At 42.1% G+C, this 24,634-nt stretch overlaps 1 protein-coding gene across 2 annotated transcripts; it reads left to right on the top strand.

Moving 5' to 3' along the window:
* Positions 1–16,456: 16,456 nt before the first annotated feature.
* Positions 16,457–23,767, top strand: GPRC5D (G protein-coupled receptor class C group 5 member D). Of its 2 annotated transcripts, XM_055566144.1 has the most exons (4): positions 16,457–16,674; positions 17,402–18,337; positions 22,348–22,416; positions 23,510–23,767. In XM_055566144.1, exons 2-4 carry the CDS (start codon positions 17,443–17,445, stop codon positions 23,515–23,517), a joined length of 972 nt encoding a protein of 323 aa, XP_055422119.1. In that variant the 5' UTR covers positions 16,457–16,674; positions 17,402–17,442; the 3' UTR covers positions 23,518–23,767. The 2 variants fall into 2 exon arrangements, with proteins under 2 accessions (XP_055422119.1, XP_055422120.1); XM_055566145.1 differs by lacking the exon at positions 22,348–22,416.
* The last annotated feature ends 867 nt before the right edge of the window (positions 23,768–24,634 follow it).

Here is a 24,634-nt window from a genome sequence, read left to right as displayed (position 1 = left end):
ATTATTAGAGCAATGCAGGTCAAAACTACAGTGAGGTACCACACAGGTCAGAATGGCCATCAGTAAAAAGTCTATAAATAACAAAGGCTGGAGAGGGTGTGGAGAAAAGGGAACCCTCCTACACTGTTGGTGTGAATGTAAGTTTGTGCACCCACCATGGAGAACAGTAAGGAGGTTGCTCAGAAAGCTAAAAATAGAATTATCATATGATCCAGCAATCCCTCTCCTTGGCATATATCCAGACAAAACTAAAATTTAAAAGCCCCTATGTTCATAGCAGCACTGTTTACAAAAGCTAAAACACAGAAACAGCCTAAATGTCCATCAGTAGATGAATGGATAAACAAGATGTGGTAAGGCTTCCCTGGTGGCTTAGTGGTAAAGAATCCTCCTGCCAGTGCAGGAGACATGGGTTTGATTCCCAGTCCAGGAAGATCCCACCTGCTGTGGAGCAACTAAGCCCGCGAGCCATAAGTATTGAGCCAGTGCTCTGAAGCCCAGAAGACACAACTGTTGAGCCCATGTGCTGCAACTGCTGAAGCCCTCACATCCTAGAGCATGTGCTCCACAAGAAAAGCCACTGCAATGAGAAGCCCAAGGACCACAACTAGAGAACAGCCCCCACTCACCACAACTAGGAAGAAAGCCTATACAATGATGAAGAACCAGCACAGCCAAAAATAAATAAAATTATTTTTTAAAAACTCCAAATCTTGTATTAAAAAAAAGATGTGATGTGTGTGTGTGTATATATATACACACACACAATGGAATATTACTCAGCCATAAAAAAATGAAATAATGCCATTTGCACCAACATGGATGCAACTAGAGATGATCATACTAAGTGAAGTAAATAAAAAAGAGAAGGGCAAATACCATATGGTATCACTTATATATGGCGTATAAAATATGACACAAATGAGCCTATCTACGAAACAATCACTAACAGAACAGACTGGTAGTTGCCAAGGAGGAGAAGGTTGAGGGAGGCATGGAGTGGGAAGTTTGAGGTTAACAGATATAAGCTGAAGAGTGCATAAACAACAAGGTCCTAATGTATAACACAGAACTGTATTCAATATCCTATGATAAACCATAATGGAAATGAATTTTTTTTAAAGTATACATTTACATATATATACATATATATGTTGGAGAAGGAAATGGCAACCCACTCCAGTGTTCTTGGCTGGAGAGTTCCACGGATGGAGGAGCCTGGTGGGCTGTAGTCCACGGGGTTGCAAAGAGTCAGATACAACTGAGCCACTAACACACACACACACACACACACACACACATATATATGTATAAATGAATACCTTTGCTGCACAGCAGAAATTAACATTTCTGTAAATCAACTATACTTCAATAAAAGATATTGATTAGAAAAATAAAACATCCCTCAAGAAAAAGAGTTATCCTTGTATGTTTTGTGATCACACCCAATAAACTTTGTCCTGTGTGTACCACAACATAATTCCACACTCTCCTGCTTACACAGATAACTTAGGGGCCATCAGGTGATTGTCTGTACTGTGCAATGCTTGGCTGAGCTCAGGTTAAGACCTCCTTCATTTACATTTGGCTTCTCCACTCTTGAGTAATGTTACTTTGATCTTGAGCACTGTAATTAAAGCTTCATAGCATGCCACACAGATGGGTATTTATTTGATTGAATGCCATAGGTTTTGCCTTCGAATTTATATCCTTGACAAGCTCTAAGTTTTCCTTTAAAGTATTTGGTTTCTATAGCAACCATAATTCTCTAGGAATAAGAAGATAGACTGAAGCAATACACATGCAGAATCAGAAACCAATCCATGTAAGGTGGAAAATGGCCAGCATAGACTGAAGGTGTGGGCTGCATAGAGTCATCTCATAATCAAACAAGGAGTAAAATCTGAATCACCTTTTCTTGGCAAGGAGTTAATTATCAGTCGCTTCAGTCATATCTGACTCTGTGATCCCATGGATTGTAGCCTGCCAGTCTCCACTGTCAATGGGAATCTCCAGGGAAGAATACTGGAGTGGGTTGCCATGGCCTCCTCCAGGGGATCTTCCTGACCCAGGGATCCAACCTGTCTTTTATATCTCCTGCATTGGCAGGCAGGTTCTTCCAACTAGCGCCACCTGGGAAGCCCAGACTTTCATCAAAAAGTCATTTTATGTGCTGGCTCAAACACAGCCTTTTCTCACATCGTGCCTCTTCCTCCTGGGTTCCCTTCCCTCTAGCAGAACCAGAATAAATGCTGGTTCCCCTGCAATGTCCCCCACTCTCATGCTCCGTGACTTTGCTTACCTTGCCTACCACACCTAGAATCCACCCCCCACCTCCCTATCTATCCTCTACCCGTCTTTCAAGTCCCAGCTCAAGAGTCTTTGAATCTGTTAGAATAGGACAGAGTCCAGAATGGAGGTGGCTAAAACACAAGGAAGGGAAAAGCCCTCAAAAATAGAACCAAGGAAGGTCCAAGGACCAGAGTGAGGACCTCAGGTAGAACAAACAGCTCTCCTGGCCAGCCCAATTTACATAGGGAAGGCCCAGGGGGAGGAGAAAAAACATACAAAAAGAGGAGCCAAAGGGCCGGGGGTCTCTCTCTCTCTCTTCTCTTGGGTCGGCGTGCCCTCATGCCTCGAGGATGTACTTTCCTTTATTTTCTAAATAAAACTGAGCTGTAGCTCTGATCACTATGACACGGTCTCCAGTTACATCCCTCTTCCTTAGTGATTTATAGTCCCCAGTCACCCCGTAGAGTAAGGGCAAGAAAGGGAATACTGCCTGCCATATCAGTGAACAAAGGCTGTCATGGTCATCAGCCAGTGAGCCCTGGGGGAACTCGGGAAGGAAAAGAATACCTGCCATCTAGTAGCCATCTGACTGTAGCCTCCCTCTACGGTGAGCCCTGAGGACACTCAGGATGTGAAAACACAAGATGCTGGCCCCAGATAGCTGAGGTGCATATCAAATAAATGATTTTAGTGAGCCCAGACTCTTGCATCTTCCCATACAAGAACAGTGCTAAATTCCTTAACTTATTTTCCTTTTAATTCACAATAATCTCTTGACTACCTGCCCTTTGTTCAGACTACCAGCCCTTTGTTGCAAAACTTGTGAACCTGGCTCTGCCTCCTCAGACCAGTTCTCTCAGGGTTACTTGAGCTACTGCCTCCTGGGTTTGAAGTCCTAAAAATTCCTGCCGAATAAAACATAACGTTTAGGTTGTGAATACTTTCTAAGTCTACAAGGGTATGTGTACAATAGATGCTCGGTCTTATTAATGTAGATCAGCTGAATTTTAAAAAATAAGAGTTATTGACAGCTAACATTTATTAAGCATTCACCATGTTCTAGGCACTACACAAACTTGTTACATGAATTCCCTTTCTATTAGACCCCACAATCCTATGAGGGAGTCACAGGCAATACCCCCATTTACAGATAAACTAGGGCAGTCCAGAGAGGTTCATCAACATGCTCTAGGCTACACAGATGATACCCAACAGAGCCAGAATTTGAACTTAGGCAGTTTAACTCCAAGACCAAATACACTGAACTCTCAGTGTCTGTTTCCCTTGTCTGGCAAGAAAGGTAATGAGGCAGAATGTGGCTCTACAAGTGAGTGTACGAGGTGGGTGCTCCCTCCTCCCTGTATCATTTATTCTGAGGCTCAGCCAATGTGGCAGTGCTATGATCCCTGTGTCTCTAGGGCATAGGCCGCTGCCTGGAGTGTAGATGAACAAATTCCATGAGCTTCTAACTCTAGAGACAGCACAGAGAACAGCAGCAACCTATTTTCCCCCTGTCAGATCAGCAGCCCTGTCTGTCCTCTTGATTAAAAGTCAGATAAAAGAAGTTCTTGTTACCCCAATACTAACAAAGGACCATCATCCCTCCTTAAATAATGTCTACAACATAGGGACTTTTTCTTCCAGTTTTAATGAGATATAATTGACATACAGCACTGTATAACTTTAAGGTGTATGGTATAATGATTTGACTTCCATATGTGATTAAATCATTACCACAATAAGTTTAGTGAACGTCCATCATCTCATATAGAAACAGCTTTAAATGGGAGTTCCCGGTGACCTAGTGGTTAGGACTCTGGGCTTTCACTGCCAGGGCCTGGGTTCTGTCCCTGGTTGGGAAATATCCCTAGTGACCAAAAAAAAAAAAAAAAGAAGGAAGAAAGAAAGAAACATTAAGCAAATAGAAAAGTATTTTTTCCTTTTGATGATAACTGTTAGGATTTCCTATATAACAGACATCAGTGTGAGTTATATTTATCCTTTTGTAGGGCTTCCCTGGTGGCTCAATGGTAAAGAATCTGCCTGTCAGCGCAGGAGACGCGGGTTCTACCCGTTGGATCCTGATCTTTCGAAGAGGGTAGGGAAGGTTCCCTGAAGAAGAAAATGGCAACTCACTCCAGTATTGTTGACTGGGAAATCCCGTGGACAGACAAGCCTGGTGGGCTATGGTCCATGGGGTTGCAAAAGAGTCAGGCACAACCTAGCGACTAAACAACAACATAATTGATTTACTATTTCTGTTAGTTTCCGGTGTGCCGCAAAGCGATTTGGTCATACATAAACACATGTATCTATTTTTCAAATTCTTTTTCCCATGTAGGTTATTACAGAATACTGAGCAGAGTAATACTATTCATTTCTGTACCCTCAGCTCCCAGCAAAAGCTCAGTGTATGAATGTGGGATGAATAAAAGAATGAATGTGTTTCCCAATTCATGCAGCAGCTGAAAGCAAGCTGGAAAATGAGGAGTGGAGAGGGGCAGCCAGTCCACCTGTTTGCCATCAGCTTGGTATACATCTACAATGCCAACAGGAAGTTAAACATTTTTGAAAAGTACAAAAAGGCAGAAATAAATCTATAAGCTCCAGATGTATGGATCCAGCGCCTTGCTTGACGTTTTCACATAAGTAATTCAGATTTCTCAGATGACACAACCAGAATGGAACTTTAACTTTTGGGGGGATTCTTTAAACCCCCCAAATCTTTTCCTTCCTCTGTTTTCCTGGACTCTCTGAACAGCACCACTATTCACAAACTCACTCTAGTCAAAAAGCCAGAAATCATCCTGAGATCAAGAGATTTGCCCAAGACCAGGGCAGCAGCAGAGAGCTAGTTCATAGCAAACAGCCAGACTCAAGTTAGAGTGCAAGCAAGAACTCATTTAATGAGGCTAGTATTTTTCAAGCTTTGTTCTTACCCCAATCCACAATCAAATTACATTTTACCTTTCAACCCAGTACAAGCACTCACACATGCGTAACACATATTTTATGAAGCAATACTTTCCATTACTACCAATGGTAAAGTAAAAGCTCAGCAGTGGAGAGAAAGAGGGGTGAATAGATGGAGTATAGGTGATTTTTAGAGTAGTGGAACAATAAATACTATATGACCCTGTAATGATGGATATATGTTGTTATACATTTGTCAAAATCCATAGAATTTACAACAGAAAGAACAAATGTGAACATCATAAACAATAGACTTCAGAAAATAATTCCATGGACAGAGGAAGCTAAAGAGTCCACTCCTTTGTCATGGAATTCTCCAGGCAAGAATACTGGAGTGGGTTGCCATTTCCTTTTCCATGGGATAGTCCCAACCCAGAAATCGAACTCCAGTCTCCTGCATTGCAGGCAGATTCTTTACCATCTGAGCCACCAGGGAAGCCTTTAGAAAATAATAATATATCAATATTAGTTCATCAATAGTACAAATGTACCACACTAATTCAAGATGTTAATACTATGGGAAACAAGGGTAGGGAGAAAGAAAGGGGGAGAATGGGAAATCTGTATTTTTCTGTAAAACTCAGTTTTTCTGTAAAACTAAAACTGCTTCTGAAAAAAAAGTCTATTGGGAATTCCCTGACTGCGCAGTGGTTAGGACTCCATGCCTTCACTGCCTGCCTAGGGCACAGGTTCAATCCCACAAGCCACACAGCCTAGCCAAAATAAATAAATAATTTTTTTAAATTTAAATCTACTTAAAAAAAGCATGACAGAGACAACATTGCATAGTATTTTATTGCTATTCATATAGAATATAAAAATTCTAAATAAATAACACAAACAAAAATTTAGACATGATTGTTATTGAGTGAACAGATGTGCTTGCTGCTGCTGCTGCTAAGTCGCTTCAGTCGTGTCTGACTCTGTGCGACCCCATAGACGGTAGCCCACCAGGCTTCCCCGTCCCTGGGATTCTCCAGGCAAGAACACTGGAGTGGGTTACCATTTCCTTCTCCAATGCATGAAAGTGAAAAGTGAAAGTGAAGTCGCGCAGTCGTGTCCGACTCTTCGCGACCCCATGGACTGCAGCCTACCTGTGTGTAAAATTCATTCCAGTGGACTACCTGAAGACACAATAACATGTACATCTGATACACTATTGGACCTGGTTCTTTCTTTTTTTAAATCCAACCAAAATTTAAAACCCTAAAAATTCACCCAAATAGGTTGTTGTGATTGGTAATATAGTAATCTTTAATATTTAGCACCAGAAATTTTTTCTTTAATCTTAATCTACATGATAAACATAATGTAGTGTAAGAATTAAATGAAGTCATTTATTCTCTTCCTTGTTCAATTATTGATTTATAGTTTTGAAAAGCAAGGATCTTTTATTCACGTTTTTCTTTCAAGCTTCATATTTTCCTCTAAAAAGTTATGATTGTGACCATGAGAGAAAAGCGAGATGTAAAAATGCATATCTCTAACTTTATTTCATTCAAACTGACTTTATAGCATTCCATTCTCTGTATTGCAATCATGTTGAAAATATGCATCAGCTAGAATTACTCCGATTATAAAGAAAATTTAAAGACTTTGGAATGAACATCCTTTTCGATGGAATGCTGGTGCCTCTGAGATTACCTGATCATTCAGGGATATGTGCCTTTGGCTTCAACTAGGCTATTTTAGAACTCTTTAGAAATAAACTTGAACTTGTAGAAAACTCATAGCAAAGCAAGTATGTCTTGCATTTGACAAATACATAAATTCCGTTCATCGAAGATTTGATTGAACTGCTGAAACAAGAGAATCCATTTCCCAGCAGACTTCCATTCCCATGTCTGGTCCTTTGGCCATGATTGCTGGGAGGCTGGCGTCAGCTGGTGATGTTGACCGGAGAACCTGCGTGTAGTCTCTTGTGTGGCTTGGGCTTCTCAGAACAAGGAAGCTGTGTCTCAGAAGAAAGAATCCAGAGTAGTCCAAGGGACCAAAACTAAAGCTGGAAGGCACATTTTGACCTAGCCTTGGCAGAAATCGCATATCATCACCTCCACCCCATTTTATTGGTTACAAGAGAATCACTAAGGCCAGCCAGAGCTTCAAGTGGAGGGGAATTCGACCCCATCTCTTGATGAATTACAACCCTCTTTTAAAACTGCCACATTTCTTGGAATCTTCAAATGTGTTTGACATGTTAAAATATACCATGGTTTTCTTCCAAAATTGTACTCAAGAATGTTCAAAAAAGCAGTTAAAAGTGCGCTTTTATTATCCAAATATCACGTAAATATTGGCCAAGTGAGATAGTTTTTCAACTCAAGAAATCGACATCTTATTTCTGAGTTTATATATTATGCTCAGCTTAGTACCTTCTGGCAACCAGGAATTCCACCGTGTGCAGTAAGTGGATATAGTCAGTTCCAACATGTGAACAAAATATGTCTAAAAGTTTTGCTCACTGGCATTTCATTTGATTTCAAGAAATTCATGAGGTTCAAGTAAAATATCTTTAGGTTGCAAAGCTTCATGATGAATAAACCAGGGTTGTTAGCCATTTTCAACCATTTTTTACAACTCTGCCATATTTTTGGTCACATTTGTTGTCTAAGTTTATAACTCCTTTACAGTTTTTCTAGTTTAAACAGTTGAATTAACAATATATTTTTCCATCTCAGAGATCATACTTCATCCAGTGTGAGTGAAATTAAACAGCACAAGAAATCCTCTATAAAAATTGTTTTTTCCACTCATTTTGAATCTCACCAAAAGTGCTGGCAATTTTCAACAGTGCTTTTATCAAGCTGAATCACAGACTCTACATCATACAGTAATTGCGTTTAAAAGTTGCTTCCTATGTTCTGTAGTAATACAGATTTGATGAACTGTTATGGGATACTAAGAGGTATAATTTTTCATTGTTAGCTGGTTTATCATTTTTATCCTCAAAAATCATATCTACTATTCCATGGGGCTTCCCTGGTAGCTCAGTTGGTAAAGAATCTGCCTGCATTGCAGGAGACACAAGTTCGATCCCTGGGTTGGGAAGATCTCCTGGAGAATGAAATGGCAAACCACCCCAGTATCTTTGCCTGGAAAATCCCATGGACAGAGGATCCTGGTGTGATCCCATGGGGTCACAAAGAGCTGGGCACAACTGAGCATCTAATACAACAACATATATCCTGAAAGAATTTTTAGCAGCTGTATGTCCCGTTTTTTTTTTCTTTCTTTTTTGCCACCTAATATATTATTGGGCTCCCCTAAGGGTTCAAGTGGGCCTTAGGAAGCATCACTACAAACAAAGCTAGTGGAGGTGATGGAATTCAAGTTGAACTATTTCAAATCTTGAAAGATGATGCTGTGAAAGTGCTGCACTCAATATGCCAGCAAATTTGGAAAACTCAGCAGTGGCCACAGGACTGGGAAAGGTCAGTTTTCATTCCAATCCCAAAGAAAGGCAATGCCAAAGAATGCTCAAATTGCACAATTGCACTCATCTCACACGCTAGTAAAAAGTAATGCTCAAAATTCTCCAAGCCAGGCTTCAGCAATATGTTAACTGTGAACTTCCAGATGTTCAAGCTGGTTTTAGAAAAGGCAGAGGAACCAGAGATCAAATTGCCAAAATCCGCTGGATCATCGAAAAAGCAAGAGAGTTCCAGAAAAACATCTATTTCTGCTTTATTGACTATGCCAAAGCCTTTGACTGTGTGGATCACAATAAACTGTGGAAAATTCTGAAAGAGATGGGAATACCAGACCACCTGACCTGCCTCTTGAGAAACCTGTATGCAGGTCAGGAAGCAACAGTCAGAACTGGACATGGAACAGCAGACTGGTTCTAAATAGGAAAAGGAATATGTCAAGGCTGTATATTGTCACAGTGCTTATTTAACTTCTATGCAGAGTACATCATGAGAAATGCTGGGCTGGATGAAGCACAAGCTGGAATCAAGATTGCCGGGAGAAATATCAATAACCTCAGATATGCAGATGACACCACCCTTGTGGAAGAAAGTGAAGAACTACAGAGCCTCTTGATAAAAATGAAAGAGGAGAGTGAAAAAGTTGGCTTAAAGCTCAACCTTCAGAAAACTAAGATCATAGCATCCCATCCCATCACTTCATGGGAAATAGATGGGGAAACAGTGGAAACAGTGGCTGACTTTATTTTTCTGGGCTCCAAAATCACTGCAGATGGTGATTGCAGCCATGAAATTAAAAGACACTTACTCCTTGGAAGGAAAGTTATGGCCAACCTAGACAGCATATTAAAAAGCAGACACATAACTTTGTCAACAAAGGTCCATCTAGTCAAGGCTATAGTTTTTGCAGTGGTCATGTATGGATGTGAGAGTTGGACTATAAAGAAAGATGAGCGCAGAAGAATTGATGCTTTTGAACTGTGGTGTTGGAGAAGACTCTTGAGGGTCCCTTGGACTGCAAGGAGATCCAACCAGTCCATCCTAAAGGAGATCAGTCCTGGGTGTTCGTTGGAAGGACTGATGTTGAAGCTGAAACTCCAATACTTTGGCCACCTGATTAGAACAACTGACTCATGGGAAAAGACCCTGATGCTGGGAAAGATTGAGGGCAGGAGGAGAAGGGGACGACAGAGGATGAGATGGTAGGATGGCATCACTGACTCAATGGACATGGGTTTAGGTGGACTCTGGGAGTTGGTGATGGACAGGGAGGCCTGGCGTGCTGGGGTTCATGGAGTCGCAAAGAGTCAGACACGACTGAGCGACTGAACTGAACTGAGGGTTCAATGATAAAGAATCTACCTGCTAATGCTGTAGACACAGGTTTGATTTCTGGGTTGGGCAGATCCCCTGGAGAAGGAAATGGCAATCCATTCCAGTATTCTTGCCTGGAGAACCTCATGGACAGAAGAGCCTGGTGGGCTACAGTCCATGGAGTCTGCAAAGAGTCGGCCCGAAATTAGCCACTGAACGCACACACACACACACACACACACAGTATATTGCTAAATAGATGATTAGAAGCGTCTTTTATTAACAGTAGATAACAACTTAGGAATCACTGATAAATTCATGTATTTCACCTTTGGAAATATGAGTGGGATTTAGTGACAGGATACCATGTTGTTTCCCTGGATATGTTTTTAATTTTGAAGATTTTAAGTTTTCCTTTATAAAAATTTCATTATAGATTATATGTTGAGTCTCACTTCTGTTAAGTTTTGCATATTTTTAAAATCACATTTAAATAATCTTCATTATAAGATCCTGCATCTACTTTTCAGAATACAGCTCAAATGAAATAAATTTTTTTATTAATCAACATTTTTTTCAGTATTGTCATGTTTACACTTCCAGATCCAGAAGTTGAATTTGAACATACCTCTATATTTGTCTCATCATCTGCTTTCTTATAATAATGATAAAACAACTCACTATAATAGCAATGTATATATTAGTTAGGGCTTCCCTGGTGGCTCGGTGGTAAAGAATCCGCCTGCCAATGCAGGAGACCTAGGTTCGATCCCTGGGTTGGGAAGATCCCCTGGAGAAGAAAATGTCAGCCCACTACAGTGCTGTTGCCTGGGACATTCCATGGACAGAGGAGCCTGGCAGGCTACAGTCCATGGGGTTGCAAAGAGTTGGACACAACTTAGTGACTCAACAACAACATATTAGTTCAATTTAAATGTTATAATAGGCAAAAACTGGAGAAAAATGTCAGATAACTTCCCTCCCCCAAATACCCCTATTAATTAAATAAGGCTTGGTTGAGAGTTTTCACAGTTTCCTGACCCAAATAAAACACTGTAATTCTTCACAACTATTAATAACTTCACATTATAAAATACAATTAAACTCTACAATATTAACATCCTGATAGGAAATTGATCGAGTTAGCTATCATATGCCAGAAAATTGAAGGAGATGACCAGGGCTAGTTACATAATTTGCATCAGTTTAGTTGCAGAGTTGTGTCCAACTCTTTACAACCCCATGGACTCTAGTACGCCAGGCTTCCCTGTCCATCACCAACTCCCAGAGCCTGTTCAAACTCATGTCCATTGAGTCGGTGATGCCATTCAACCATCTCATCCTCTGTCATCCCCTTCTCCTCCTGCCTTCAATCTTTCCCAGCATCAGGGTCTTTTCCAATGAGTAAGTTCTTTGTGTCAGGGGCCAAGGTATTGGAGTTTCAGCTTCAGCATCAGTCCTTCCAATGAATATTCTGGATTAATTTCCTTTAGGATGGACTGGTTTGATCTCCTTGAAGTCCAAGGGACTCTCAAGAGTCTTCTCCAACACAACAGTTCAAAAGCATAATTTGCATGACCCAGTGCAAAATGAAAATGTAGTATCCTGCCTGGACATAAATCAATCCCCCCTTTCCAAGGTCTATCACCCCAACTCATGTCAGACAGGTGAGCCCAGGTGGAGTGTGGAGGGAGTCTAGGGACAGGGGCAGAAATGGGGAAACCAGGGGCCCTGGGGCCCCCAAGGGGTGGCAGAGAGAGGGTGGCCAAGAACCTGTCCCAGGGAGAGAGACAGGTGATGAGACACAAAAGAGATGGAAGGCAGGATTATGCATGAGCCAAAGCTCCAAGTACCATCTGACTTCATTCATAAAACAAATTCAGGGAATTCCTGGTGGTTCAAGGGTTAAGACTCCACCTTTCCACTGCAGGAGACACCAGTTCAAGCCCACATAGGGGATTTAAAATCTCAAATGCAATAAATTTCTTTAAAAAAATTGTTTAAGCCAATAGCTTTTTCATTAAAAATAAATAAAACACAAATTCAAGATTAAATTATTAAGAATTTGAAGATGGTGATGGCGGGACATTAGACTCTAAGCACAGGAGCCTTCTGTGTACTGTGCCCTAAACAACTACACTGGGGGCAATCCGTGAAGCCAGACCTGGAAAGGCCAGTGAGCAAAAGAATCAGAGATGTTCCTCCCAGCCCGATCAACCCATCTCATATAGCTGGTCCTCACATGTTTACCGGGACAGCTGAAGCTCCAATATTTTGGCCTCCTGACGCAAAGAGCTGACTCATTGGAAAAGATCCTGATGCTGGGAAAGATTGAAGGCAGGAGGAGAAGGGGACGACAGAGGATGAGATGGTTGAATGGCATCACCAACTCAATGGACATAGGTTTGAGCAAACTCCGGGAGATAGTGAAGGACAGGGAAGGCTGGTATGTTGCAGTTCATGGGGTCACAAAGAGTTGGACACTACTGAGCGACTGAACAACAATGACAGCTGTTTTGGGATAAAGGGTATGTGATGCATTCTCCTAATCAACATTTTTCTTTCTTTCTGATCCTGACCCATTTGCCACATCTAAGGGCTTATTCCTCCTAGGGCTTGTCCTCACAATATGAAACATATCAGGAAAGTAACCTGGTACAGCAGCAAGAATGGGACCAGGAGTCAGACAATGCTGGCTGTCTCCCCTAACATCCCACCCCTTGGGTACCTCCCTTTATCTCTCTGGGTCTCTGCCTCCCTGTTGTTAAAATCCTCCTATTATCATGGTGGCTTCCTTATTATTATTAATGAAAGGGTTAGATTAGGTCACCTCTAACATTCCCTCCAGCTTGTTTCTAGGAGAAGGAAACAACACAAAAAGATGTTTGGCAAAAGGCGTTTGGCCTCTTGACAGTTTTATCTCTGTTTTTAATGGACTTGTAATCAATATACTTTGATTCATCAAAGCCTGAGCTGTTTGGTGTGATGTGGTCACAGCATAAAAGACAAAAGGAAGGAGATGTGAGTAATTTGCTTGCGTGTAGGCAAAGAGAGCCCTCTTTGCTTAGGGCCTAGAGAAGATGGGCTAACTTTATTACCCTAGATTTTAAAATAACAATAATTAGTACTTGAGACAGTTCTTTTATCTAAGGTGCTCAAAGGGCTTTGTGGTCATTAACCCTTAATTCACCTGCCTCAAGCCATCAGGGGGTCAGGAGGAATCTCCTTAGAAGACAAGTATGCCAGGAACTCTAACCTCACAACAGTGAGGAATGCCCATGACTAAAGCCAAAGGGGTTGACCTTCTCTGTCTCTCCTCCAAAGGTCACCAAAATGGTCATCTTGGAAGAATTAATGGGAAATCCTCTCCTGCTGGTCTAACAGCAACTTCACCATTCACACGTGTCTTTGGGTGAATCTTCCCAGATGTCATATTTCTGCATCTGGAAAATCCCTTTACCCTTAATGTAAACTTTATAGAAAAGCTTTTACAGCTTAAGACAAACTGTGATTGTGCCCAAAGTGAGAAAAGGGGAGGACGCTTCTCCCTAAAATAGTCTTCTCTCAAAGTGGGGGAAAAAAACACAGCTTTTTAAAGTTAAGGAGATTCTAGATGATAGAATACCACTTCAGAATGAATTTGTCCAGAGTTTGTTAAAATTCTTATCTCAGGTGGCTTCCATTTAAAATCATGGGTTGGAAAAGCACACTACTAAAAAGTAACTTCATGTGGCCTGGAATTCTATCCTTAGAATCCTTCCATTAATCAGTTCATCCATCACCTAGGAGGTGCTCCCTGCAGGGCCAGGTGCTATAAGGACATAAAATGTGGAGCCTAACACCCAAGCAACTATAAATCTAACCAAAGGGATGAATTACAAATAAAAGAAATTAATAAATGTATTGTTTTTATTGGAAAAGACCCTGACGTTGGGAAAGATCGAGGGCTGGAAAAGGGGATGATAGAGGATGAGATGGTTGGATGGCATCACCAGCTCAACAGACTTGAGTTTGAACAAACTCCAGGAGACGGTGAAGGACAGGGAAGCCTGGCATGCTGCAGTCCATGGGATTGCAGAGTCACACGTGATTTAGTAACTGAACAACAACAACAACAATTGTTTTTGTTATTATTTATTATTTTTTAACTTTTTATTTTGTATCAGGGTATAGCTGATTAACAACGTTATGATAGTTTCAGGTGGAATGCAAAGGGACCCAGTCCTACATGGCCCAGATCACAAGGAAACTTGAAACCACACTATACATGTATCCATTCTCACTAAACTCCCCTTCCATCCAGGCTGCCACATAGCACTGAGCAGAGTTCCCTGTGCTATACAGTAGGACTTTGTTGGTTATACATTTTAAATATAGCAGATGTCAATCCCAAACTCCCTGATTATCCCTTCCTTCATCCTTCTCCCCTGGTAACCATAAGTTCCTTCACTAAGTCTGTGAGTCTGTTTCTGTTTTATTATTATTTATTATTTAAATTCATTTTATTTATTATAGTTATTCATACATTTATTAATACAAATAAAATGGGCAGAAAATATTATTTCCATAACTTTGGACAGTACAGACTGTGAAGTTCCCTGAGGGAGTGATCAGTGAGGGCCAGAGTGATGAGGGTAGGAAGGAACGCTCACAGAGGAGATAAGATGAACTAGATCTCCAAGGCAGGGAAAGTACTTGGGTAAGAAGCAGGATCAATGGGAATCGAGCACAGAGGATAAATGGGAGTAGAATAAAAGGCAGTTCAGCACAGGGACAACCTCTAAGAAAAGGTGAGCAGATGAGAGGGAGAAAACTGACCTGAATGAAAAACAAGGCCTGGAGAGGAGAAAGAAATATGGTTGGATGGTGGAAAGAGGGGCTGGATCATGGGGAGACTTGAAACCACACTAAAAAGTACTGATTAGGGTCTTCAGAAGTCCTCTGTTAGAGCTTCCCTGGTGGTTCATCAGTTAATACTCCATGCTTCCACTGCAGAGGTGCAGGTTCAATTCCTGGCCAAGGAACTAAGATACCACATGCCAAAAAATGAATAAGTAAATAATATTTTAGAAGCAAATATGCATATATTCGATAACCCATAATAAACCATAATGGAAAAGAAGATGAAAAATAATATATATATACACACAGTCAAGTGGTTCAGACATGAAATAACACAACATTGTAAATCAACTATATTTTCAATTTTTAAAAATTAATTATAGATAAGTAGTAGGAACCTACTGAACAGTACAGGGAACTCTACTCAATACTCTATAATGGCCTATACAGGAAAAGAATCCAAAGAAAGAGATGATGTAGGTATATGTATAATTGATTCACTTTGCTATACACAGAAAACCAACATTGTAAATCAACTATACCCCAATAAAATTTTTTATTAAATTGAATTAAAATTTTAAAAATTATTAATTTAAAAAATGAAACTAAAACCTCCAAACTTTTTTTTTTTAATGCAAATATCCAGGAAAAGAACCAAAGAGTAAGTAAATTTGAAGGGGGGATTAGGGGTGGCCTGTGGTCAGATAGCCTGGACCCTGTCCTGTGTGCTGTGTTATACATCACCACAAGAGAAAAAGAATATGTTATACCAATATGAGCTGGAACTGTTAATTGCACATTCTTCTGTCTTGGGCCCTGGGAAAGCCTCAATGGAATGAGATCCAATAAGAGTGCATTCTGATAAGGGTGAGGGGAGCAAGGAGAGAGGGAAGTTATACCAAAGGCCTTGGCAATCCTGGAAGAGCTGGTCCAGGTAGAGCCCCCACCTTATGCGCAGCCAAAGCTTGAGGAAGGACCTCCAAAGGAGAGGAAAGTGGCAGAGTAGAAAAGTCATATTTCCCTGAAGTCACAGAGATGGCAACCAGTGGACCTTTTAATGTGCATGATCCTTCTAATCCTTTATGGCTCAGCCAACCTTTGATTCCTTTGGAAAGGATGCTCCTTTGGATCTTAAGATCAAAATAAAGATGTGGGAAATACTCTGGAGATGACTTTGTAGGGAGTGGTGGTAGTTTAGTCACTAAGTCATGTCCAACTCTTGCAACCTCATGAACTGTATCCTGCCAGTCTCCTCTGTCCATGGAATTTTCCAGGCAAGAACACTGGAGTGGGTTGCCATTTCCTTTTCCAGGGGATCTTCCTGATCCAGGGATAGAACCCGAGTCTCCTGCATTGCAGGCAGATTCCTTACCACTGAGCCACTTGAGAAGCCCACCGAGCCACTTGAGAAGCTCTTTGTAGGGAGTAGGTCAGAAGAAGAACAACGTGTCCTCATGTGGCCAAGGGAAGGCCTTTGCAGCCCCCCATCACATCTGCACCTGTGGGGAAGAGGCAGTCTTTCCTAAAGCCACACCCCCTTCAGGACCTCCCTAAGGTCAAGGTGCCTCTGGTTAGCAGTAAAATGAAAAACAGTTGTTCTCACCAAAGAAATCTCTGTAGACAGGCTGCTGGGAAACTTGAATAGGTGTGTCTTTCTGACCTTCCGGTTCTTTTTATAGGCGCTGTAGGAACCCCAGTGGGTGCCTCCATCCTTCCGCCCATTTGGGGAGAGATTAAAGACGCTGAGGTTGTCTCTTTCTTACTCATTGGCAGTTACAACCTCGCAGCCACTACAGCCTCAGCCTCCAGCGTGGACACAGAGGAGGTAAGTGGGAATGAAGGGACCATGCCCTCAGCTGTCAGCCTGGGTCACTCAAGCCAGCTGGCTTGGGAATAACCAAAGAGGAGTGGAACTAGGGGTATTCAGCTGCTAGGTACTTGTTTCCAAATGAATATGTGTGATTTTTTTTCTAGACAACCCTACTCAAGACAGATTTTGGTGCTACACTCCAAAAAAATTGAGGGCAGAGACCACTTTGTAAAATTCTTTGACAAATGAACAGCGGATATTTAAGCATAATGTGTTGGATTGACTTGAATTAAAAGAAGGAACAGTCATTAAAATGACTGGGAAGAGCCTGTCTCCTTTGAGGAGCACTTCATGTCTTAAATGATCAAATGGTCCATTAATGTTGACAACCCTTGTTCTGGAGCCTGCTATAACTGGAGTCCAGCAATCATACACACGTTGTCACACAGCCCATCTTTATGAAAAAAATTCTGCCTTAGGCTTCAAAAAGCCTTGGTGGAAATTATGACATGAAATCCATGAATGATCCAGAGTCCTCAAGTGAAGATGGTTCTCCTTTCCTAGCAGGACAGAGCTAGGATAGTTTTGAGGGGTGGATAGTTCTGAGCTATTTCATTCAATGTGTCCAGGCATCTTCATCTGGGAATCAGAGATATTATAGTGTCCTGTCCAGGACTACCCAACAGACGTTCCTGTGGGTAAAGGTAAAGTCCTGTTTGTTTCATCTTGGTTTTTTTTGCAGGGGAAAAGAAGATCATTCTAGTGACATACCAACAAGTCACCATGTATGAGGACTGCAAGGAGTCCACGGGGGACTATTACTTCCTCTGTGACACTGGGGGAGCATGGGGCATTGTTCTGGAGTCCCTGGCAGCAGTTGGCATAGTGGTTACAGTCATGCTGCTCCTGGCGTTTCTCTTCCTCATGAGAAGGGTCCAAGACTGCGCCCACTGGAATGTCCTCCCCACCCAGTTCCTCTTCCTCCTGGGTGTGCTGGGGCTCTTTGGCCTTGCTTTTGCCTTCATCATCCAGCTGAATCAGCAGACTGCCCCCATCCGCTACTTTCTCTTTGGGGTCCTCTTTGCTCTCTGCTTCTCGTGCCTCTTGGCTCACGCCTCCAACCTGGTGAAGCTGGTCCGGGGTCGAGTCTCCTTCTCTTGGACGACAATTCTGTGCATTGCTATTGGTGTCAGCCTGTTGCAGACCATCATCGCCATTGAGTACGTGACTCTCATCATGACCAGGGGTGGCATGTTTGTGCACATGACACCCTATCAGCTCAACGTGGACTTCGTGGTCCTCCTGGTCTACGTCCTCTTCCTGATGGCCCTCACGTTCTTTGTCTCCAAGACCACCTTCTGCGGCCCTTGTGAGAACTGGAAGCAGCATGGCAGGTTCATCTTTGTCACCGTGCTCGTCTCCATCATCATCTGGGTGGTGTGGATCTCCATGCTCATGAGGGGCAACACACAGCTCCAGCGGCAGCCCCAGTGGGACGACCCCGTCATCTGCATCGCGCTGGTCACCAACGCGTGGGTTTTCTTGCTGCTGTACATTGTCCCGGAGCTGTGCATTCTCTACCGATCGAGTCAGCAGGATCGCCCCCTGCCAGGCAATGCCTGCCCCCTCCCGACTTACGAACGCAGCTTCAGAGCAGAGAACCAGGAGCTCTCAAGAGGTACTCTCTGGGGAACTGGGGGAGGCTCTCCTGTGAGCAAAGCAAGAGGAAAAACAGGGCCAGAGGATACAGCAGGAAGGAACAAAAAGGGAATGGTCAGGATCTAGTGTTAGTCGCACAGTCGTGTCTGACTCTTTGCGACCCCATGGACTGTAGCCCACCAGGCTCCTCTGTCCATGGGTTTCTGCAGGCAAGAGTATTGGAGTGGGTTGCCATTTCCTCCTCCATGGGATTTTCCCAACTCAGGGATTGAACCCAGGTCTTCTGCATTGCAGGCAGACTCTTTACTGACTGGACCACCAGGGAAGACCTAGGGAGGTGACTAAATAGCTCAAGCCTAGAGAGGCAGACAGAGTCAACGTTAAACTGTTCTGAAAAATCAGTTCTTCCAGAATAGAGAGATTCATGAGGAGAGGCCAAGACAGAAATGACTCAGGGGTCCTAAATAAAGAGGGTGTAGCTCTGAGTATTCTTACTGGATAAAGAAAGGCACCCACTATAAAATGAGTTTACCAGCCCCAAATTAGGCTTTGGTTGTGCCCTTGCATGACATAGCGTGCTAAGTCCAGATGCTTTGGCCATCAAGTGCAGAAGTCACCCCTGGCAGCAGTGACTGACAGTTTTAAAATTTAAGTCTCAAAACTAACTTCCCCAAACATCATAGTAGACTGATTCATACAACTCATCATTTCATTAGAGTCACAAAGCCCGATAACTTCTGGATGTCTACTTTGCAAACCATTCACTTCCTGAGAGCCTTCAAGGTTTACAAAAAGTGACAGGAAGCACCATTAAGTGAGAATTCTGAACAGAGGCTCAGATGTGTAATCATTAATAGAAATAAAGAACTTGCTTATGTGATATTTTCATAATAATTTCTGGGTCAGATTTGAATCCTTATGTAAGACCAAGTCACCTGACTATACATTGTTAAAGAATAAAATGTATTATCCATGATAACAAGGTTACTTGGACTTCAATAACCTGGGGGAATAAATGGCTAATATCAGTGATCTAGAAATACATCAAAACTCATTAATTCCTTTCTGAAACATCTGGCCCATTATTCATAACCCAATATCACAGTTTTATATCCATTTCTGTGTCTTAATAGGCATCTGATTTCTCACAATGTATTTCTAATGTGCAAAGATGATGTTATTTTACATATTGCATAGCATACATTATGTTCACCAGGCTCAAAAAAATTAATAGAAGCTTTCCTGTTAAGTCATACACTTTTTGAGCTGTAATCTATGGCTAATTACACATTCAAATTAATTCCTGTTCAGATAGCTGCATCCATTAATTCTGTTCAGTTCAGTTGACCATGAATCGGAAATTGAGACTACACATCCTTTCTATATGAGTTTTTCATTGCTTTTGATGATGTGAGGTTCATGGCAGAATTGCAGAGTCAGTCTTTCTTGAAATGACTTCTCATAGTTCTCACCAAAAAATAAGATAAAACTTCTGTCTGCTTTGTTTGCTGTCATATGTCTCTGCTGCTGCTGCTAAGTCACTTCAGTCGTGTCCGACTCTGTGTGACCCCATAGACAGCAGCCCACCAGGCTCCCTCGTCCCTGGGATTCTCCAGGCAAGAACACTGGAGTGGGTTGCCATTTCCTTCTCCAATGCATGAAACTGAAAAGTGAAAGTGAAGTCGCTCAGTCATATCCGACTCTTTGCGACCCCATGGACTGCAGCCTACCAGGTTCCTCCATCCATGGGATTTTCCAGGCAAGAGTACTGGAGTGGGGTGCCATTGCCTTCTCCATCATATGTCTCTAGGAAACAAAATCAGAGAGAGAGTTCTTAGTGTTTCATAATACCCAAAACACACTGGGACTTGTAATGATCAATTTTCCATACCCCTCAAAGATTAGGCAGGTATTTAAAGTGTTCTAAGAAATGTCCTATGGAAAAACAAGAGCTTTCAAAAGCGCAATGTTTCCTTGTAACTATCTTTATATTAGAGCATTGGTAGAAAATCCATTTCTGCCAGAGATAGTCATTGTCAATGCAATTTGATATTTTGTGGGAAGAAACATCAGTGGCGTAGAAAAGAACATGTAGATTGCTATCCAAAACTGGGCAGAATAACCAGAAACTTAAGCTTAGAGAAGGGAATCAGGATGGAGGTTACCTGGAAAAATTAGATGTCAAAAATTAGAAGAATGATTCAAACTCAGGAATGTACAAAATGACACCTAGCTTGGAAAAAAACAAACAAAGAGATGCAAAATAGATAAGAACGAGAGCAGTACAGTGTAATAACAATAATGTAAAAAATTCTAAGTGTTGCTGTAGGTCAAGAGCTGGCAGTGGGAAAGCAACTCACAGCTGTGTTTGTTTTTGTCTGCTCAAGAAACAATCGCAGTGCTGTGTAGACAGATGTGTGGTCAGCAAGAACAGTCAGGCCTTTTTCTCAGCATCGGTCAGTCCCTGACAAGAATACCCATTCCAGCTCTGGGATCCACTGAGGACAAGTGTGGGGATCTGGAGAGGTTTGGTGGAAAACCTCAAAGATGATGAAGGGGTTATAACATTAGACCTACGTGGCAAGGTTAAGAAGATGAAAGTGAGATGGTAGTTCTTAAGCTTTAGATGCCTTTCTCGCCAACATTTACTTCTCTCTAAATTCTGTACCAAAACACATTTTGTTCCAGTCTGTGAGGCATGCATTTGTCATGTGACTCTTCTGATTTATAGCTGTGATTATAGTCACATAATTATTTGATTTACCACTGGGTTCTGAGACCAGAATTAATCAGTTAAAAGAAGAGTAAGACAAGAGGGGATTAGCAAGGAATTTCACACATATGACGACTTCTCCCCAAGAGGCTGTTGTCCTGTTTTCTGTCTCCAGCTAAAGATGAAGGGTAGAAATAGACCCAAATGGAAGCGCGAAGCAGTCACATTAAATGCAAAGAGTTGGTACACTGAAATAAATCAGCAAAGGGGATTAAGGCTTTCATTTCCCTGGAAGTCTTTCAAAAGATTAGTCTTTAAAGATTCTCTCTAAAGTGATGTATGGACTTAGTTCAAAGATATAAAAACATCTAGATGAAGAATAAAAATCCAATCAGGCATATTACTACAAAACACCAAGCAAATGGGTATAAATAGTCTGTGCCCTGAGATATAAACATGTTCCTGAAAAACTGCATCAACTGAATTTTTTAAATCAATTGCTCTTTTCACTGAGAATTTTTAGTGTGACATGATTTGCAAAGATCCTAAACCTAGAATATCAGGGGACTTCCTGGTGGTCCAGTGGTTAAGACTCCACGCTTCCACTGAAGGTAGTGGGGGTTCAATCCCTGGTCAGGGAACTAAGATCACACATGCCTCGGGATGTGGCAAAAAAAAAGCAATAAAAATCTAGAATATCAGCCATGAACCTTTTTTTATGAAAGGAAAGCTCTTGTTCTAGTAGTGCCTACTTTATCTGTTTTAGATTACTTAGAATATTGTTTTATCAAGTTCGCTAAAACCAAGACCCATGTGCATTTTAAAGAATCACATTATTGTGGGCATTTTTTCTATCCGTTGTTTAAATATCTACAGACAAATCTAGTATGATTTTTTGGAAGGTATTAAGACAGAACGAGGCTATGCAATGTAAAAAACGAGTCAATGAATAGCAAATGATGGAAAACAGGACAAAAGCGTTCTTGCCAACCCAAGCCCTTCAGATTATTTTCCTTACTGCAAATACCAGCTTTTGCTCAGCATAGAAAGTGATGATGAGGCTTCAGCCCCTTCAATTACTAAGCACAGAGGTACTTCTCCTGCGTACACAATTGTGATCTGTATGCAACCTTCCTCCGAAGCTTTAACAATGCTCTTTTTTAAATCACAAATTTAAAAAAAAAAAAAGCCTCAGTGGAGAATTTATTTTTAAAGGAAGGAGCCTCTTTGCAAGCCACCGAGCCCCACCCTCCTCAGGTGCTGTTTCCAGGTGAACCTCTGACACTAACCCAGACCTTCCCTCCTTTGGCTTTCAGCCCGAGACAGTGATGGCGCTGAGGAGGATGTAGCATTAACTGCGTATGGTAGCCCCCACTCAGCTGCAGGTAAATGTGCTCATCTGCATTCTCCAAGGAGGGACGGAGGAAGCCCACCTTCCTCAGGCGAGCTGTCAGGCTTCCTCTCCAGTGGCTTTCCTGACCCAGGAGAGGACAGATAGGGCAGGGTCATTCCTCCAGACATGCGGAGCCTGAGCCATCCAGACCGAATCCATACCAGGGCAGTGCAGTGAAGCTAAATCGTGCCTTTTGCTTCTTCCCAAACCATTCCCAACCCCCCACTGCCACTGCCATTGACAATAAACTCTGATGCAGGTGAATATCCCTGAAAGAAAAGGCAGCTTGAAGGGTTCCTGTGGAGAGTGAAGAGGAGCAAGCTCACCGCTTTTCGCCTTGGGGACAAGGGGGAGGGAGGTTAGAAATATGCATGAGTGTAGGAACTGTTTTTAGCATCAGTGGTCTAAATGCATCTCCTGGACCATGCTGGCTGCCTCTCTGAGTCACTGGGCCGCCCCAAGAACTGGGCTGGGTCTGTTAGCATCATCTGGACACCCATATGAGTGCACCCATTTTATGCCTGCAAAAACAGGGACACTGCTGAGTAGAACCAGAGGGAATCTACATTGGTGCCATGATGGCTTGAAGACAAACAAAGCCAAACAGCCAAAAATACCACTTTGGGACACATTTGTATTATGGGGTCAGAAGTCACTAAGATCCAAGACAGAAAGCCATGCCCAGACTGCTCGTTCAGTGAACTGAACTAGGCAATTGTGACTAGGTTAATCCCTTTGGTCTTTTATCTGACGTTGCCTTTTCCTGGAATGACACACAGGCCAGGACATAGCTATATCATTTGCTGTAATTAAGCCTCCTGAGGGTATTTACACCATGAGAAAATCTTCACTCTCCCCGCCAAGAACTTCTTGGGTTACTTTCAACTTCCAGTAATTTTGCAAACAGATTCTTACTAATGGCTAAGAGAAAAAATGATGTGGGTAGACTCAACATTTTTTTCTTTTTTGTTTAATTAACAAAGGATTAAATGATGGTGAAATGACAATATTTCGGGCATAGTTTTGCAGAGTATCATCCCCTATGTTGGCTGAGAAAGCTGTTAATGGCATTTCTTCCATTGCAGATTGTTGATGCCACACAGAAATATCTCATTCCACGGGCTAATGGAAGCCCCCAGCAAGATGCACAATTATAAAGTCCACAGAAAACATGAGTCGTGAAAACCCAGAAGATCCTCCCAATGTCGTCCTCATGGGCAAGTGGGAAGCCTATCTGCCAACGAAGCATCCTTCCTTCCCTGCCTCCTGGTCCTCTCCATCCATCTGGGGCCCTTCATCAGGACACTGCCCTTCAAGCATAATTACAATCTTTCTGGCCACCCTACCGTGACTGCGTGTCTCTTTCTTCATTCATGTAACTGAAAGATTCTCTTCCCCAGCAATGCTAGGACAAATTGGCGCCTCTTACTAATGAGATCAAAAGACCTCAGTTTGATGAACTGAGTCATGCTAATGTGACAAAGTACAGATTTGCCAAAGTACAGATGGCAGTAGCAACTTACTATTGGATAACTCCTTTAGCCATTTTTTTAAAAGGGGTCCCTAAATATGATTGACTCAGAATTTGCAATAAATGTCATAGCAGAACCCTCAGGATCTCCACAATGGTACATTTCATGGGCTTGCAATCCGGCAGGTTCCTCCCACAGCTTAAGAACTCCCATGACAGCAAGTATGGCATAGACGTGACTGAGGTCAGTGACCTGCTTTGATGAACCAGTAACAGCAAGGTAAGAGCCACCCGAGTTGATGCTCATAAAGGATTTCAGCATTGTCACCCATCCTCCTAGTTTTTATCCCCAAAATGATGACAACAGCACCTTCAACATAATTTTGTTTTGTTTCGTTTCAAAGGTGAGAGGTGTTTGAGTCAGCTGACAAATTTCAGTAAACCCATTAAAGACATATAGAATGGCTAATGCTGTTTCCCAAGATGTTTCCCCTAAATTAGTAAAGGTAAAATTGAACCTCTTTGTACCAAATTGCCTCTGAGGCTTATCCTCATTTTATCAAAATTTGGACCATGTGTGTATTAGATTTGGGGGGTTGTAAGGCTGCAAAGTGTCTCCTTCGGGCTGTCTGAGGAATGGAATTGTAAGGTTACACCTTTCAGGAAAGATAGAAAACCCTGTCTGGGAACCCTCTACAGTCCCTCAGCCAGGTTCACAGAGATGGAACACTGTCAGGTG

Source organism: Bubalus kerabau, chromosome 1, assembly GCF_029407905.1.
Source record: "Bubalus kerabau isolate K-KA32 ecotype Philippines breed swamp buffalo chromosome 1, PCC_UOA_SB_1v2, whole genome shotgun sequence".
NCBI classification, from domain to species: Eukaryota; Metazoa; Chordata; class Mammalia; order Artiodactyla; family Bovidae; genus Bubalus; species Bubalus kerabau.
The sequence above is the reverse complement of the archived record's forward strand: the minus strand, read 5'-3'. Positions and strand labels throughout refer to the sequence as shown.